At 37.5% G+C, this 17,393-nt stretch overlaps 1 protein-coding gene across 4 annotated transcripts in view; it reads right to left on the bottom strand.

Moving 5' to 3' along the window:
• The window catches only part of RNASEH2B (ribonuclease H2 subunit B), a 45,893-nt gene that overhangs the window by 9,715 nt on the left and 18,785 nt on the right, over window positions 1-17,393 (bottom strand). For all 4 annotated transcript variants that reach the window (XM_064504872.1, XM_026108381.2, XM_026108380.2 and 1 more), the window contains 5 exons: window positions 14,684-14,801; window positions 8,764-8,828; window positions 7,297-7,402; window positions 4,254-4,332; window positions 3,276-3,318 (listed from right to left, as the gene is read on the bottom strand). In XM_064504872.1, coding sequence (XP_064360942.1) covers window positions 3,276-3,318; window positions 4,254-4,332; window positions 7,297-7,402; window positions 8,764-8,828; window positions 14,684-14,801 — 411 coding nt within the window. The remainder of the gene's footprint in view (window positions 1-3,275; window positions 3,319-4,253; window positions 4,333-7,296; window positions 7,403-8,763; window positions 8,829-14,683; window positions 14,802-17,393) is intronic.

Below are 17,393 nucleotides of genomic sequence, written 5' to 3'. Positions count from 1 at the left end.
ACTATAATATGTAATTTTGATTTAATCATTAAATCACAAAGTCCAGACTGTACCCAGTTTATCCTTGTCGTATATAAGAGAGAATCTGTTGTAGCTTTTCTGTTGAGTATTAAAGTTGCTAAATCTCTCCTCCCTTCAAAATTTATTTTAACATTATTTGTGAACATGCAGTTTCTTTCCTATAATAAGAAATTCATGTTGGATCCTTCTTTATTTGTAATAATCATATGCTGTTTCTGTGAATACACCTTGCCTTCATTAAGAGAAATTTAAATGCAAGCAAATAAAAAAAGGTTTAAAGGAGACTACAGATCTCAGAGTACAAGCCTGCCTTGCTCCTCTGAGGCTGTGAAATAAAGGAGTGTTTTAAGCTCTGGAGCTGCAAAGACTTAAACACAAATGCATCATGCACACCCTGGTCAGTCCTCTGGAAATTAATGGGATCCTCAGAAAGATTTCACTGCCCAACAACTGAACACAGTTCTAAGCCTCATTTCCTCTGTAACCAAACTGCTGAAATAAAACTATTTTTAAAAATAGATTCTCAGAACTATCCCAACGGTATAAAAGCTATTCGTACATAATATGTAATGCACATCACATGTAGTTTAATATAGTTGTAACATGCTTATATGGCTAATGAATATCAGTTGGCTCCTGATGTGTGTTTAATATTTCTTACAATACATAACGATAATTCTTAACAGAATCAAAGGGCCAAGTAACTGTGCAGCCAGAACAACTGTCCAACCACATGGAAATAACTTATATCCACGGATATACATTGGAGAACAAATGCTATTAATAACAGTAGGGCCCAATTATTCCTGCATGTGCTAGCTGACATACTGCTTAACAAAACAGTCACTGAAACAGCCAGAAATTATGTTATTTTAAACTTGGTTTCGGTAAGTAGCAGGGACATTGCAGAAAAGGTCATTGCAGTAAGTAACCTAGTTTCAGCAGAAATAGGGTGCCTCAGTTTAAATTAAATGAAAAGGATAATCAAAAGTAGGGCTCCTGATTCCAGAGGGTCAAACTTTGCAAACCATTCTCCTTACTTCTCAAAGCCACAGCAAAGGACTTGATGTGTCAAGAGGACGCTTGGAATGCAAAAGAAAAGGACGGAAAAAGTGGTTTTGGATCTTTTACTTCAAACAAGATGAAAAGTCCTGTAGGAAAGTGTGTCTCAGACGAAACTGGATGAATCCTCCCCCTATACACCCTTGCACAGGTACAAACACATCCCCCCCAAGGAAAAAGATATTAGAAGTAAGCAGAAAGCCTACAATGAATGGAAAAAAAAGTCTGATAAAAAAATAAATTTGTTTCAGGGATCAGGTAATATAGCGATAAAGGGAAAGCTGCCAAAAAGCCAAGATGAGTTAGACCTTGGAAAAGAAATTAAAACAAACAGTAAAAGGTTGTTTAGCCATAGAAGCAAAAAGGGAATCAAAAAAGACAAAGCAAGGCTGCTCTGCAGTAAAGGATTGGTCAGATATTAAACCTAATCTAGGTAGAGCTGCAAAATGAAGTAAATCCTTTACCTCAGTAAAATGTTTTCAATAAAGATGAAGAGGTTAAACATACGGGCAGAAAAGAGAATGGAAATCTGAAAACTCTGTTCAAGATAGAAGTAAAGCTCAATATGCTAAAGCTGGTGAGAGACTGCCTCAGAAATCCCAGGTCCAGGAGCAAGACCTGGCAAACGTAGGGACCATATTGCTGCAGAATAGGAAAACACTCATCTACATATAAGGAGGAGGAAAAAGTGATTCAGTCAATAATAGGCCCTTTAACTGGACCTCAGCAGAATAGAAGGGGAAAAAAGTTGAAAGGATTAGGAGTAATTAAAGATACGGAGTAAACGAAAAACTAAATGTAGGTAATGCCAAATCTTTTTTATCAAAGATAACACATTTTGTGAATGTGTAAGGGATTACCCAAGGACTTGACATGGTGCCACCTAAGAAATTGAAATTAGAGAAAATGAAGATTGCACAAAAATTTGAAGGCAGGTAAGAAACTGGGTGAAGGGGAAAAAAGCAGGTAATGCAGAAAGGGAAGACATTGGGTTGGCTGGAGATTACTATAAGAGTTCAATGAATAATATTTATTCAAAATGTTCATTAATTGTTAATTACAGATAACAGAATGCTAACATTTGCTGAGTATACATCACTGAGAAGCATTATGAATACCTAAAGAGCTTGTAACACCGTGAAGGAAAAACCACAGAACCTTGAAGACTGGGCATATTACAAACAGATGAAATGTACAGATGTATAAGGTCATATACGTAATAACTAATTGCATAAATTTCTGCTATAACCTGAATGCTGATCAGCTAGAAATTGTAGTGGAGTAAAAAGACTATTATATCTTAACTGTTCACAGCATGACTATGAGCTATCTGCACACAACAAGAAGAAAGACCAGAAGAGATGAATGCTATCATATTGCACTGGTAAAGATTTTATCCTGAATAATTATACATAATTCTGGTCACCTGTGTTCAAGGAACTGAATCATCTTAGAACAGGTGCAGAGAAATGTTCCTGTGATGAGGGAATGGAGAACCCATCCTACATAACCACGTTTGCCTTCACAAAATGAAAACAGGGCCAATATATGTTTTCCCTTTACATACTGAGAGAACTAGTGTTAGGGAGGGAAAAGAGCCATTTCAATTTAAAAAAAACATGATAAAGTTAGCACAAAAATGCAGGGGAATAAATTGGCCATGAAGAAATTCAAGGTGGAATTTACAGGAAGGTTTCTGAGCATCAGAGGAATGAGGTTATAGAACAACCTTCCAAGAGAAGTAATGGAAATAAAAATTCTAATGAGACTTACAGTGGAGAACGGTCAGTGTATGGGAGATTATCCACCACGGTTGGTGGACCCTTCCAGGGTCCTCATAAATTACATATGAAAGAAAACCTATGAGGTCATATTGTCCCATCAACCTCAATAAAACTAAATGAGCAAACCACGTAAGAAAAGACTACTGATCAAAAACATAAAGTATGTCTTTTTCTTCCTCTCTCCATTTTCTAAACAGGAAAACCAACCAAAACATTGCTTAATAAGAAATATAAAAGTACTTGTTAACTTTCTGGTGTTATTTCAGACCGGCTTTTTACAAGGCCAATTTACTTTACTCATTGTATTGTACCCAGTGCTTGGCCTAGTCTAGTTTTAATAATAATACAGAGAAATTAGCCTACAACATAATATATGTGTCAATATCTTTCTTCTTAATATCCTTTTACCTTCAGTTGTGGCTCCGGTGCTGGGCTTGTGAGTTCTGGGAGCCTGCAGAACAGAAGATTACAGTGTAACTTAAGACAACTGAATAAAACTTCTGAATGACACAACCTGAAGCTAATTACTTCCCCATAAAGGATGGTTTGGATATCAGCTGCTCACACATGGCACAAGTTTGCAAAAAAGTGGCTCATGGACATCGTATGCCTGGCTTAGATACCTAAAACAGAGCCAGGGACCAAAGAAAAACCATGGGCTCTTTTAAAAGTTAAGTCTGGCAGCCAAAACAGGAGAACCCCACGTTTTTTCTGATAACCCTGACTATTATTAGTGAGATGATATTATATGGCATCTCTGTTATACTATGAGACTTCCGAGGTGCAAATTGCACATTTTTTCCCTAGGCCACAATAATACAACTGAATCGAGGGGCAGATGCAGGGTCCCAGTGATGCTTCAAGCAAAGTCTGCTGGCAGAGAACAAACACCACGATGGGGATCCTGGCTCACCTTCCAGATTTAGGTATGAACTAACACAGATTAGATATGTAAATTCAAACCCCAGCAGCACTGAGTGAGAATGCAAAAGGACAGAGGAGGACAGGGGGATGGGGATTCTACTGCTGGCTCTGCTTCTCGTGCTTGACAGTTCTGGACAATCCACTTTAACTCTTTGGATTTCCATTTCCTCTCCTCTAAAAGGGGATAAATTGTGGGGTTTTATGATGAAACTGTGATAACAGACATAACCGACTCAGCTATTATTACCTCTCTCCTCCAGCCCATGTTTTTCAGCATCACAGAAACAATACAGAAAAAATACATCCCCAACTCACATCTGAAAATACGTCTTTTGAAGTGTGGCAAATACAATCTCTCTGTATTCACTGTAACCTTGATGACTAAATTTCAGTATTCAATAGAAATGACCAGAAGATCATTAATGCATACCACATAAAACTAGAAGCTGGAACAATACTTACTCTAAGTATTTTGACAACTCCTTACTCAGATCTTCAGAAATATATTCTGAAATTAACCCATGGGCATACCGTACATAGTCTTCGGGAGCAGGGCAGGGAATAGAAAGGAGGAGAAAAAGAACATTCACATTATATAGTCATGCTGTCTTAGCCATGCTGTGTGTGCCATCATAAATCATAAAGTTGAGCTAATAGTAAGAGACTTCTAATGGATACACTGTGATGCTTCTCTGTGTTGAGTAGTTTACGTTATATGACACTTGTAGGTTTATTTAAAAAGTAAAGACTTACTACACTCACTTTGTCAGCACATGTTCTTAATCTCTGCTGTATGTATTTTAGAAAAGCTGTTCACTTTCTGAGAATACTAGATATCATGTATTTTTCTGAAGAAATTAAATTTTAAAAACCTGCAAAAGTAAAAAGCTGACTCAACAGAACACGCAATCATTAATTTTAAAGCATCTGGATCTTACAATTATTTGGCAAGGGCTTTAGTACTAAAGTACATTTTCTGGCTTCAACTGAAAACAATTAGATGAGACAATGAGTCTATTTCAAAGTCTTGTACTTAATTTCAGTACTTTATGGAAAATGCCAAAGCCTATCTAAACATCACGGGCAAGACAGGATAATAATCTGTGGAAATATGAACTACTAGAAGCTGTTTTCAGTACAGGGCACTCCTGCTATAAATGTTTTTCTGAAAAAGGGGAAGAAAAAGTGACCCTTTTATAACATGAAGTCCTAAAACACATTTTCTGGTCCCATTCTACACAAGCACTTACTGATCAAGGGCTGGATTTTTAAGTTGCTGTTTTGGGGGCTGCTTGTGAGTAACTTTACCCATACACAAGAAATATTTGCCAGATAGACACTGAGCTAAAATCTCATCTCTGAATTCTATCTAAAATAGGCCAGCTCTAGCTGTTCATACTCCTCCATGCTCAGAGAGTTCAGAAGCACATGGTAAACCAGCCTCAGAGTAGTAAAGAACTATTTCTTCTATGTCACAGATAGTTTCTTCTATTTTTATCTAAGAAGCCCAGTGTAAATTCGCATTGAAGCAGAAAGCATTAATAAACTGAAACCAGCATATGCATTCCAGCTAGACTGGCATCAAATTCAGTATCTCTTATCTGCACTTCTCCCTCCACTGCCTACATTCATGAAGTACTGGTCACTCCCTAAGTCCACTTTAGGGGCAGGAGAGAACAAGAAATGTTTCCAAACCAAGACAAATTCACCTCAGCGCTTAATGTGTCCGATTTATCTCTTAAGGAAAATATTCTCATCATCACACTCTTTGCTTTATGATACTGAATGGTGAGGTCAAGTCAACTACTGTTATAATTCAAATACAAAATCCATTTTCTTTGCTTTTTTGCCATCAAGCAATCTTCACTGACTTCCTTTTTATTTTAAAATACCACTGTCTGCCTTCCAAGGACTTTGCACTCTCATCTCAGCATTGCTTTGTTATTAACCTCCTGTCAAACATCAGGAATATTTGCACATCTCCCTTCTTTGTCTTCCTAACGAAATACTCAGGTCCCAAATATCAAACCTTCCCTCCTTTCCCCTTGGCACGCGTTATATCCTCCCAGGTTTTTGTCCTACCACATCTCTGTAGATACCAACTACAAATACCCACCCATTCACAGTATATTGAATTTTTGTAATACCCCTCTGGCAAGCAATTCTGAACAGAAATAAATTGCACTGTCATGGTAATGGAAGGACCAGACAAGAAAATTAGACTTATTAAAAATAAGTTTTGGATAAGATCCATTTGACTTCTTGTCATTCACCTTGCTACATACAGTGGGACTGCCTCCAAAACTTAGCTATTTTTAACCGCCAGTATTCCCCAAGTCAGTGCTGCTCTTTCAATTCTAAAACATTTTAAGAAGACAAGCATATACATGCTAGTATACACAAGGAGGAAGGCAGAAAAAAACACTGCAGTTTAGCTATTTAATTACAAATTTCAGAAACAAAATATTTAAGTACAGTCAAGATTGCCACTGTCAGGACAGGTCATTATCCTTTAAAAAGAGGGGGTTGGGAAAAGGATAAAAAGCTACTGTAAAGATAAAGACACTTCTAAGTTTTGCAGCTTTGCCTCTTTTCAAAAACCATATATTATAATCTCTGCTCTATAAAACTGTCTAGCTGCCTCTTAAATCTCATTTATGTTGTTTCCTTTGATATCATTACTTGGTAACTCATTTTCCACTTCGTCAGCAAGTTGCTTTGTTTCTCCTTATTTTTCAACTGCAGGCGGACTTCTGAATGTCTCAGTAATCAGAAAAAATTTGCTTTTGCTCATCTTGTTCTAAATTGTCTTAATTTTCATTAAAATGTCACAGTATTTTCTTAGTAGAGTCCATTTTCAGGTAGATTCCTCTAGATAACTTCGTAACCCAGAGATATTCAGGATGTCCCCCTCCCCAGGAAAAATGTGACCAGAAGCAAACAGGATTACTTTAGACTTTTTGGTACCAGCACTATCACTTTCAGGGAGATTTAATATACACATTATTAAAGTTTTTGCCCTTAATAAGCACATACTTGTGTAATTCTAGAAATCTGTCATATAAAATAATTATATCTGGGCCGGAAGCATGCAGCCTATAACTTCCTAAGATCTCTTTTCTTTTTGGAGATTTCTATGAAGCACACTTACTGTGTGAATATTCATACATGTTATATGCATGTGCCATACTGTCCAAAATGGTCTCAGTCCAGCAAAGCTCTTCCGCATAAATTTCACCGACAACATATGTCCCTTCTCTGAACTAAGGAGAAGCTAAAAGAACACCAGCGAAGATCTAGTGTTAATTACAACTTCACCTGATGAAGATATCAAAGAACTCAGAATAGTCAAGACACAGTCACAACGTGTATGGAGTTTTCTGTGCAAGGAATATGTTTGTAGCAAAGGCCATTTTCAGTAAGTTTTAGATTCTAATCGTGTGTTTTATCTCGAGGTATGTTATTTCACAAAAATACAATTCATTAGAATGCTTAGTTTTCTTACCTTCATCAGCATCTGTGATTTGTTTACCGCTGATAAATGTAGCTGACTGTACCCTTTCACCTACAGTTACATTGCTGCTTTTAAGTGCTTTCACTGTTTGATTGACCTATAGGAAATCACAGAATGAAATGTCTGTATCAGTGTTGTTATGCACATGTTAATGCAGTGACAAAGCTCTTGTAATTTTGTTTCGAGCACATAAAACACTCAAGTTATGGACTGTGGTGAAATTTAATATACATTTGTAATGACTAGCATATGAGCTCAAAAATCCCAAAGAAACTAGCATGTCTTTGAACATGTTGCCTTGGCAACACAGTACCAGTTTTGCAGCACCCTAAGATGAGCTGAGTGATTCAGATGCAACAGCCATGATTATACAGGTGAGAAATACACTTGTTGGGGGAATAGAGAATGCTTGTGTTCAGATGGATTGCAGAGGCATTCCTGACGGCAATCTAAGTTTCAGAACACTAAATGGCACTGTTCTACTGGATCTGACCCAGAAATCATTGGCAGAACAAGGAATTTTCAATAACACAAACAGATACCTGTTCAAACAGAAATATTAAAGCATTCATTGCAAAAGAAGGTATTTCGATGCCTCAACTTGACTCTTTGCTGTATTTGTCCCTTACCACAGCCATGCAGTATTCCTACCAGCCCATAAAAGGCAATTTCTTTTAACAGGAAAGAGAAGTAATAATGTTTTTCCACAGCCCCATCATTATGACAGAAAGTAGAATAGATTTTGTGCTTGAGTTGACTAATTTAAATGACAAGGCTTCCTTGTATCAAGTGATGCATACAATATTTTCCTATGTAGGTTCATTGTAGTAGAGGCGTGCGTGCGTGTGTGTGTGTAAAATGAGATTCATCTTCTTTATGTCAATGCATAGGCTACATCAAGCTTAGCTACAGTACCAGTTTCTTTTCAGCATACTGTACTAGCTTCTCTTACAGTGTAATGGGATCAGGATAGCAGCAACCATACCAGCACCAATCTGGGAGATACTGCCAAGACTTCATGAGGGAACACATTTATAGCACAAAACCAAGGTATATCTATGCAGCTTTACTGCATGGTAGGATTTAAAAGTTGTGAGAGGGAATAGTCACAGCCTCCCTCTAGCCCATCTATGAAGTGGATGAAGCCCCTCGCCTTGCGCACAGCATACAGAATACAGTTATAGCTCACTTCAGCTCCTTCCTCTGCCTCCACCTCTCCTCCACGATCCCCTTGCAATGCCAGCACCACCAAAAAGAGAACTGTAACAAACTTGGCATTTCCGTAATACTTCATCACATTCCCAAGTTCAACAGCTTTAACACAGTGTCTGTCCTTGGATGGGACATGGACCTTGAACTGAGGCATGCTACATGACTCAAACACAGATATGGACAAGTTAATAAGCATTTTCATTTTGAACAAAAAGCAAATTTTAAAGCAAAAGAAAATCACGATACCTTTTTCTTTAACCACTTCAGTGTCTTCTCTTGACTGTATTTGTGAAATTTCTGACTGCCAATTGCTGAGATAAACCAAATAAGAGGAAGAAAAGTTATGAGTGGTTTAGATTGCATTTTCAATACATTTAAAACCTTGTAAGATGCAGATATAGCATGGAAGTTAATTTGTGTGTTGCACCTGTCTGATATCAGAGTAATAAGTTTTAAAAATATTGAAAACATGGAAAAATAAACAGACCAAGCTGATATTCGGAAGTTTGAAGAACTTGACAATTCTCTAATTAAGCTCTAATCTATCAAAGCACGTATTTTATTTATATATGTGTAACCCTAGGCTGCATAGATTAAGACCCTTCTCAAGCTTTTGTAGTTTGTCAAGCCTTTATCACCAGACCTGGTCATTTTAGCTACCCAGCTTGTAACATAAAATGCTGAGTCCATGACTGCTTAAAAAAAAGAAAAAAGCCTTAAATCTTTACTTTATGAATTCCAGCACTTAGTAAAGGGGCCAAAAGAGAGATGGTTAGTGAAGATAAACCACCTGTCCTTTCAATAATCCCTTTTCCTATCAACTCCCCCCTCTCACTTCACAGGGTGACTACAGCAAAGCATTTACTTCCATCCCCCTTTTACATAGTTTAATATAACATCAACAGAAAACCCAGAATTCAAAATAGTGAAACACACTCCTTGTGGGAGGAAGTATATGATTCATTTATGATTTATTGAGCAACGTAAATTAACTTGATGATATAAGAATTTCAGAAAGTGTTTCCCCTGTGATAACTAGGGGAACAAACATTCACTATTCACATGTGATCAGTTATCTGGAGGTATCTGAGCTCAGGATGCTGAGGCAAAGGGGAAAAAAAACTACAAAGGCCCATAGAAATTTCATGATAAAAATTACTGAGTATTAATTCACAGACTGCTACATTTTGGAAATGGAATGAAATGCCTAATAAGATTACATAGGAGATTTTAGAGCCCACAGTGTTTCAATCTTGTTCTTCAACAGGTATTTCAGTAAGTTTTAATCTCCTGTATACCATTCCCATAAATACCTACATCTGTTTCATGTCATTTACTGATCCAATTTCATATTTCAGCATTGGGTTCATGGAGCTTCTTCCTTCCCCTTTGCAAAGAATCAACAACACATTATTTATGATTCCTTCAGCATTTCCTTCTTTGGGGTTTATTTTGGCTCTTTCAAATTGCATACAAATATCTAACTTCTGTGTGTTCTTTGTGTATGCATGGCAGGGGGGATGCAGAGGTTGGGGAAAGCTGCACACAAGATAAAGTTTAAATCTATCTCAATGGTTGTAGAAGAGTAAAAATCAAAAATTATTTAGAGCAAAAAAGGAAAAAAACACTAATAAACTTTGCTTCATGAAGCTGATGAGTTGCAGGTAAAGTAATTAGCTGTGACATAGCTGGCTGCAGCCTTTAGGACTTAAACATTTCTAAATGGTTCTGAAAGAAAAGAAGCAGAGAAAATGGGGGAGAGACTCTGGATACGTGAACCTGCTTCTCAAAGATCTAACATGGTTTAGGTCCAAGTACAGTGAGTACGATTCATGGATTCCTCTCTTATCTGAGAAAGTTCGAGGAAGGGACATCCTCCTGCCACCATCCCCCAACCCGTGCTGAAAAGTAATTCTAGTCCAGATTCCCAGGCAGACTCCCCCACAACAGCATGATTCAGAGTGACTCAGTTAGGGAAAGGAAATGCAGAACTGTGAAGCCATTTTCATTAAAACACGTGAAAAATAATTACGCCAAACCCTTCAGAGATCACTTTGTTTGAAAATATTTTGTGTGCTTGACAGTTTTGACTATTAAACTCTAGAAACTGACAATATTTGAGACCTCTGAAGAATTAAAGTGAGTTATGAAAGTCACAAACTGCTGACAAAAGGATTCAATATTGGAACGTGGATTTAACATGTGATGCACATTTGATATTGGTGAGACTTAGCGACTATGTTTGATAATATGAGTATATATTGGAAAGCCTTTTGTTCCCTAATGTGTCTGGTGCCTATAAAACTGGTCTGAGACATCTGGAAAGATTGGGTTTGAGAAATACAGATGGAATATAAGTGGTTCTACAATTAAATAATATGTTCAGCGATCGGGTAATCGCTATGTAGACTTGGAAGTTTCCCTGATGTATTGTTGAGCAAACTGCCTAAAGCACATTTTAACATCCATTTTCTCAGTGTTTTCCATAACTCAGAAACTCATATGGCCCCTTTTTTCCTACCTTCTGGGAATACAAGCTTGGCAATATTACTTAGTTATTCTAATCAGGTAAGTTTTCTTGGCTCTTCATGTTAATCACATCAGACAAGATCATAGTGCAGTTTTTGCCTTGCAAAATGAAACAAAGAGTAACACTCTGGAACTGGAGTTCATAACCCTTTTCTTAAACCTCCTCTGTTTTACTCGCTACCCTGTATTTGAATTTATTAGCAAACAACCTGCCTCACCCAGATTTAGCCAGCTGGAACACACCCTTTCCTCAACTACTAGAGCAGGTAAATGGGAATTTTATCCAGCAAAATGAATTTTCATTGTTCTTCACCACGGAGGCCAGACAAGGTGGACTTTCTGCTAATCCAGTAAGTGTAAACTCTGAGTGCTCTAGGGTAAGAAATTGTTATACAGATGTTAAATGCCTTGAGATTAAATTAAGAGTTAGACAATTATGTTGTTAGGTTCTGCCAAACAGATCAGAGCTGCAGAAGACTCAACATAACAGGTACTTCTTGCCCTAAGACTGTACGCCTTAAACAAGAAAGGCTACAAAGCAGACAACCGGTGATACAGCTAGAAAAGTACAAGTATTCTTAAAAAGAGTACGTTAGTCATAATATTGATATTTTTTACAGGTAATAACAGACATGAGAATATCAAAGCGAGAGCAGTGGATTGAACAGAAGGGTGATTTATGCACAATAGGCAAGCTCCAACGAGGCTCTTGCATAAAAATATTCTTGGTCTTCTAAAATAAGAAAAAATTTCTAAAGAACAAGCCACATTGCTGGTACTTTCAACCCAAACCAAACCCAAGTAAGACAAGTAGCAGCAGGTACATGTTCAGGGCATCCAAGAACATCATGTACAGCCAGTGTGTATATGGGTATACAGTATTAATGTCAACAACAATTTTTACATTACATTTCAAAACAAAGAACAGAAAGTGCAAATAATTTATTGAATGGTTAATATCAGTTGTTGAAAAGACAATCCAAGCTTACAGGCATACACAATACGTTATTAAAAACAACAAAACAAAAATCAAAACCAGGAGGTAAAGCATTTTCAATTTTCTAATGGAGCACGCTTTCAGAGGACGCTCTGGTGGATAACTGCAAAGCTGATTTCCAGAATGGATACAGAAGTCAGAACAGAATGTAAGACCTTTTCTGTGGCAAAGATTTTTTCTTTTAATTTTCCTTTGCTGTTAAGAGGAAAATATAAATATTGCCCAATGACAGCACAGTTGTTCATAGGAAGTGCCCCTCCAAAGAAAAAGTTCCTGGCCTTGCCCTATATTCCTGTCTGAGCTTCTCAACTTGACAGCAAGATTTCTCACCTTCTTGGACTGGCGAGTGGAACACTAGTACCCCCACCCTTACCCTTAGCTCCTTAGGTAGTATCAGACAAGTTGCAGGGGACAGCAATGGCCTACGACTTTAACATTTGTTTTTACTGGAAGCATTTAGCACTTCATTGGAAGGCAAAAGCAGAAAGTAACTGCAACTGAGATGCATCTGTCTCAGACAAGCCTCCTCAAAAGTCATAACTCACCCTAAGAAAAGGGCTGCTTGTTCCCAGTGATACTGAATGTAACTTAATGCTTTCTGAAGGTTCTTCGGAAATCCAGGAGTATCACAGCAGCAGACAATTCCAATATCCCAGTCCCAGCAAAATGTAACAACTGTTTTGCTGCACAAATTTCCTTCTCCCCTTTAAAGATAAGATGATAATTTTCAATGGGAACATGTTCTATTCTAAGTTCAAATTGATTTTTTGCGGGGAGCAATTGCTTCACATTACTACATATGTACGTTCCGTACAGAAAAAATTTAAATTCATGTATCTAAATCTTTCAGGAAAAACTTACACCTCTCCATGTTGATGTTCTATGTAGCAATAAGGAGGTATGGTGTTTTACTTCTTATCAGGGTGTTTATTCCTCCAACATCCTGTCTCAGACACTTTCCAGTTATCTGTAGGAGAACATCTAAGCATTTCTTCTCGTAGATACCAGCGACAAGGGCTGAGAGCTTTGTGAAAGCAAATTCCTAACATCTCTGGCTTCTAATCTCTATACCTCAACCCCTTAGAGCAGCTCTACACACACAGGTGTCAGAGTTCAGTTGTTTTTCACTTTGTGGTAGGGAAGAAAAGGGAAACTCAAAAGAGATTCCGTGTTCTCAGGCTCCTGTATCCTTTCCTGTACAGTTAGATTTCTATTCGCTATCAGGAAGTCAGTACAACAGAAAGACAATGCTCTTTAAAAGCTTGAATATAAAACCCAAAGTCTTCCATCTTTTGCAGATCTGCCAAGCTGCAAAAGTTATGCAATGTTCCTTTCTCTTCCCTAAAGATCATACCCTGTCCTCAAATAAAATAAAAGCCTGCTACAGCAAAGGGAATTCTGGACAAAGGTTGAGGGCAAAACATATAGAATTGATACTAATCTACCTTTTTCCATTTAGGTTTTCTCTCATACATGCTTATATATCCCAAGTAAGGTTCTTATTTAAAAAAAGTGTAAGTTTCTGAACACACACCAAATTACACAAAGTCCACAACACTAAATTATACCAAGCTGGAAAAGTGCTTGCCTTTCTCAGCAGCATATTCACCCTTCTCCAACTTTTGCCTACTTATTGTTTGAATGCTCTGCTACAAAGGGAGGAAAAGGGCCATGTGGACAGAGGTTCACTTCTTCCACACTAGACCATCCAACCCTAAAGAAAGACTTAAGAGTTGTGCAACTTCCAGCAAAAGGCAAAGAAAGTTCACAGCATATAAAATAAGGCCTAAGAAGCCAGCTCTGACCAGTTTATCATTTTTATACCACAAAGCAACAAGACTGCAGAACTATTTTAGAGCTACAGCAGATAATCTGAGATCCACATATTACCATTTACAATACTACAACGAAGACTTTTGAGCATAAGCTTCTGCTTTTACAGTACTCCTCCATCCTGAAAAATGGCACTGTGCAAATGACAACAGCAGCAGGATTTGCCGCACCTAACCATAGGAGTTTAGGTTCTATTAGGCATAATTTTTTTAAATAAGAACCTTGCTTGGGATATATAAGTGTGTATGAGAGAAAACCTGCTCTATCTGAGGGAAAGATATCCTTCAAATGGTGGTTCTTCCCAGCCTGATAAAGCTAATTAAGATAGATGAAAGAACCATTTTCCATAAGTACTTCTTCTCTACCACTAAATATATAGAAAATGTCTAGATGGCTAACACAGACTTAGAAGATCAAGTGAGATGAGAGAAAGTATGCACATTATATTTTTGTCACCTCAAATGTATCCATTTTAATGAACAAAAAGCTGGTTCTTCTAAAGACGAGCTCAACAAGCTTAACTTCGCATCTAAAACACAAGCATACAAAGAACAAAATCGAGCTCACCCTTCATTCTGCAAATATAGCCCAACCAAAATGAAAGGAGACAATACAAATTTATTTTAGTACTAACAACACAGCAGTATAGCGCACAGCAGTATAACTAAATCTGTCTTGCAAAGAAGTGGCTTATCCTCTCCTAGCAGAGTGGTCAGTCAGAAGAACTTCACTTTGCACAATCTAAACTGTTGCTTACATTTGAGTTCATTAGTGGAACTAATAAGCCCAGCCTTTTTTTTTTTTTACCTTTTTCTTCTGTTACACGATGTATGGTCTGTTTAACATCTGTACACTTCAACAACAACGAGCAGCAAGGATATTCAGAGTCTAGCACAACTTGATCCAGTGGCTGGAACTTTCCTTTCTGAAAAAACATCAAAAGGATTCTAAAAGCATTATCATAAATATCAACAGACTAAGAGTAAGCCGTTGTTAAGCCATATATATATAAATATATATGTGTGTGTGCACATATATACACATGCAGTAGTCACAGCTTTAAAATAAAGTATTTAGAGAAGGTCATATTTCAAATGGTACCACATGACACATTCAAAAACTGATTACAAAGCAACTATAAATATTTATTTCAAACCAGTAAATACCTGCAAAATGCTGAACTCTTCAATTAATGCACTTAAAAGCCCAAATTTAAAACAACATGGGGAGAAACTAATGTGAAGTACAGGGGGATTTTTTGGAAGATGACAGAAGACACAGTAGTTAGCGTGTGCCAATAGTGTTTTAGACCAAAACTTGTTGGATTAAACCCAATGTCATAACTTCCATTCAAATTTTGCTTTTCCTTCCATAAAGATAAATCTCAAAGGAGCAGGGCAGCTTCTGGAACACAGTATTAACCTTTCACCTCTGCAAAGTCAATTCCAGTTTGGCCAGAGTATGTATATAAAGTGATTTTGGCACAACTTAAATAGCCTCACACATGACAGAACCATCAAACAAATCCTGCTGTTGCCAAATAATGCATAATCATTCAGCACAGTTTGGCACAACTGGCAGCCTTCCCCTTGGAAAGATCCTTTAGCGCATCAGTACAAAGACTCAGTGAGCTCTCCATTCTGACAGAGTGCATGGTTTCAGGGAGCCAAAGGTGAAATCATTATACTGGTCAGCATGAAAAAAAGCACCTGGGTAAACTGCTTTCATTATTAATCAATTCCCCTATTAGACAGTCAGAGGCCTAATAAAAACAACCATCCACAGTTAAATCAGGTAAAAACCAAAACAAAACGGATTTTACTTTTTTCCTACGGAACAGGAAATGACAAATTATAATGGCAAAAGGAAGATTTTAAGAGGCAGCAGTAAAGCTGCAATCAACTCCTTTATCACCCATAGAAAACTTCCCTGCACAAGCCGGCCTATGTGCAGAAGCAATACAGCCAACATTCATGTTGTGCAGTGGCACAGAGCCTAAGCTAAGAAGGCCTGCTGGACAGAAGCTGGCCCTGCTCAGGGACACTTAGGCAACCCTGTGTCACACTATCAGAACCAAAGAATGGTGCAAAGGATGATTCAAAACTACCAAGCGGGAACCTTAACGTCCCTGTTAGTTCAAGCCAGAAGCAACAGTGCTGCATTCAAGCTGGTCTCACATGAGGTATCTGGACCACAGACCTCAAGACTTCCTTTTACTGGAAAATATGCTAATTTGCACATGGCACTGCAGGAATACGTTTGTCCTGATTTGGTACCCACACCAGCTCTGTGCACTTATCTGGCACCATGCCTGGCCTAGGAAACCTTCCCAGAGCCAGGTACTTAAGAAGTAAAGGGCAATACAGGACTCTTCCCATGCACAGAAAGAGCAGCAATGTTCTTCCTTTATTCAGGCTTCCCAAGCACTCTATCACATAGACAGAGGAGATTTACTGTTTCCATAATTTAAGTTTGGTATAAAGCTTTCAAAGGTATGCTAAATGTAAGTAGAACATAGTATGCAGAGAAACAGCTAAACTATTGCTGTGAAATGACTTCTTCACCATGAGGCAGGAATAGACCACAGAAATACAGAACACATTTGCACACCCTATATTATAAAAAATTTAAAAATAATTATAGAGCAATAGATTACTGTTACAAATCTCTAACAGGACTTTATTTCTTCAACATACAAAAATTGTTTTCCTGCATTCTCTACTTGCAACCTAAAGCAGAAAATAGCAAGCAACCTTATAAGAAATGCTCTTAGAAGAAAATCTCTTAGGATGCATAAAGTGAAATTACTGCCTCCATCAAATAAGAAACAACGATCGACATTTACATTTTCTTTTACGCCCTTTTGTTCACAAGCAGAAGATTATAATCAATAAATCAAAAGCATTACCTGTGCCTTTTGAGATACTTCTTAAATTTACTTGAGGTTTCACAACACTCATGATGAACCAATTTAGTAATTATCTATCTTTCGGATATTTGATCACTGCTTTGCCATTCTATGATAAACCATCTCTACAAATACTGTTTCTAAAAAGGCAACTTCTCCTTCTGAGATCAATCTGCCACAGAAATGTTTCTTCCTCCTCCCCCATAGCATCCAAATCATCTTTCTTTCATTCTTTCTTCCCCAAAATGACTCATCTACTGATGCTGCAGAATGGGCACTAGTTTTTTTTATTCTGATGACATCTGATCACTTTAAATTCAATAGTTCGGTGACAGGCTCTCACAAAAGGACAAAAGAGATTCTCTGCTTCTCTTACAAACAGAGAGGATTAGTATTTGTTCAGATTGCAAGGTGACTCCTTGAACTCACTTTACTGACCATGAAAGGTTGATGAAAACAAAAATACTTCTGTGGTGGACATCTCTGCTCTAGACACAAATTAAATTTCCCATAACATGGAAGTCCCTCTTTCCTCTTTATAAAATTAAAATACCTTCTGCAAAAAATGAAGTCAGTAATAACATTTTCACCTAAGAATTCTAGTGAAAA

Source organism: Dromaius novaehollandiae, chromosome 1, assembly GCF_036370855.1.
Source record: "Dromaius novaehollandiae isolate bDroNov1 chromosome 1, bDroNov1.hap1, whole genome shotgun sequence".
NCBI classification, from domain to species: domain Eukaryota; kingdom Metazoa; phylum Chordata; class Aves; order Casuariiformes; family Dromaiidae; genus Dromaius; species Dromaius novaehollandiae.
This window is presented reverse-complemented; position numbering and strand designations above follow the sequence as displayed.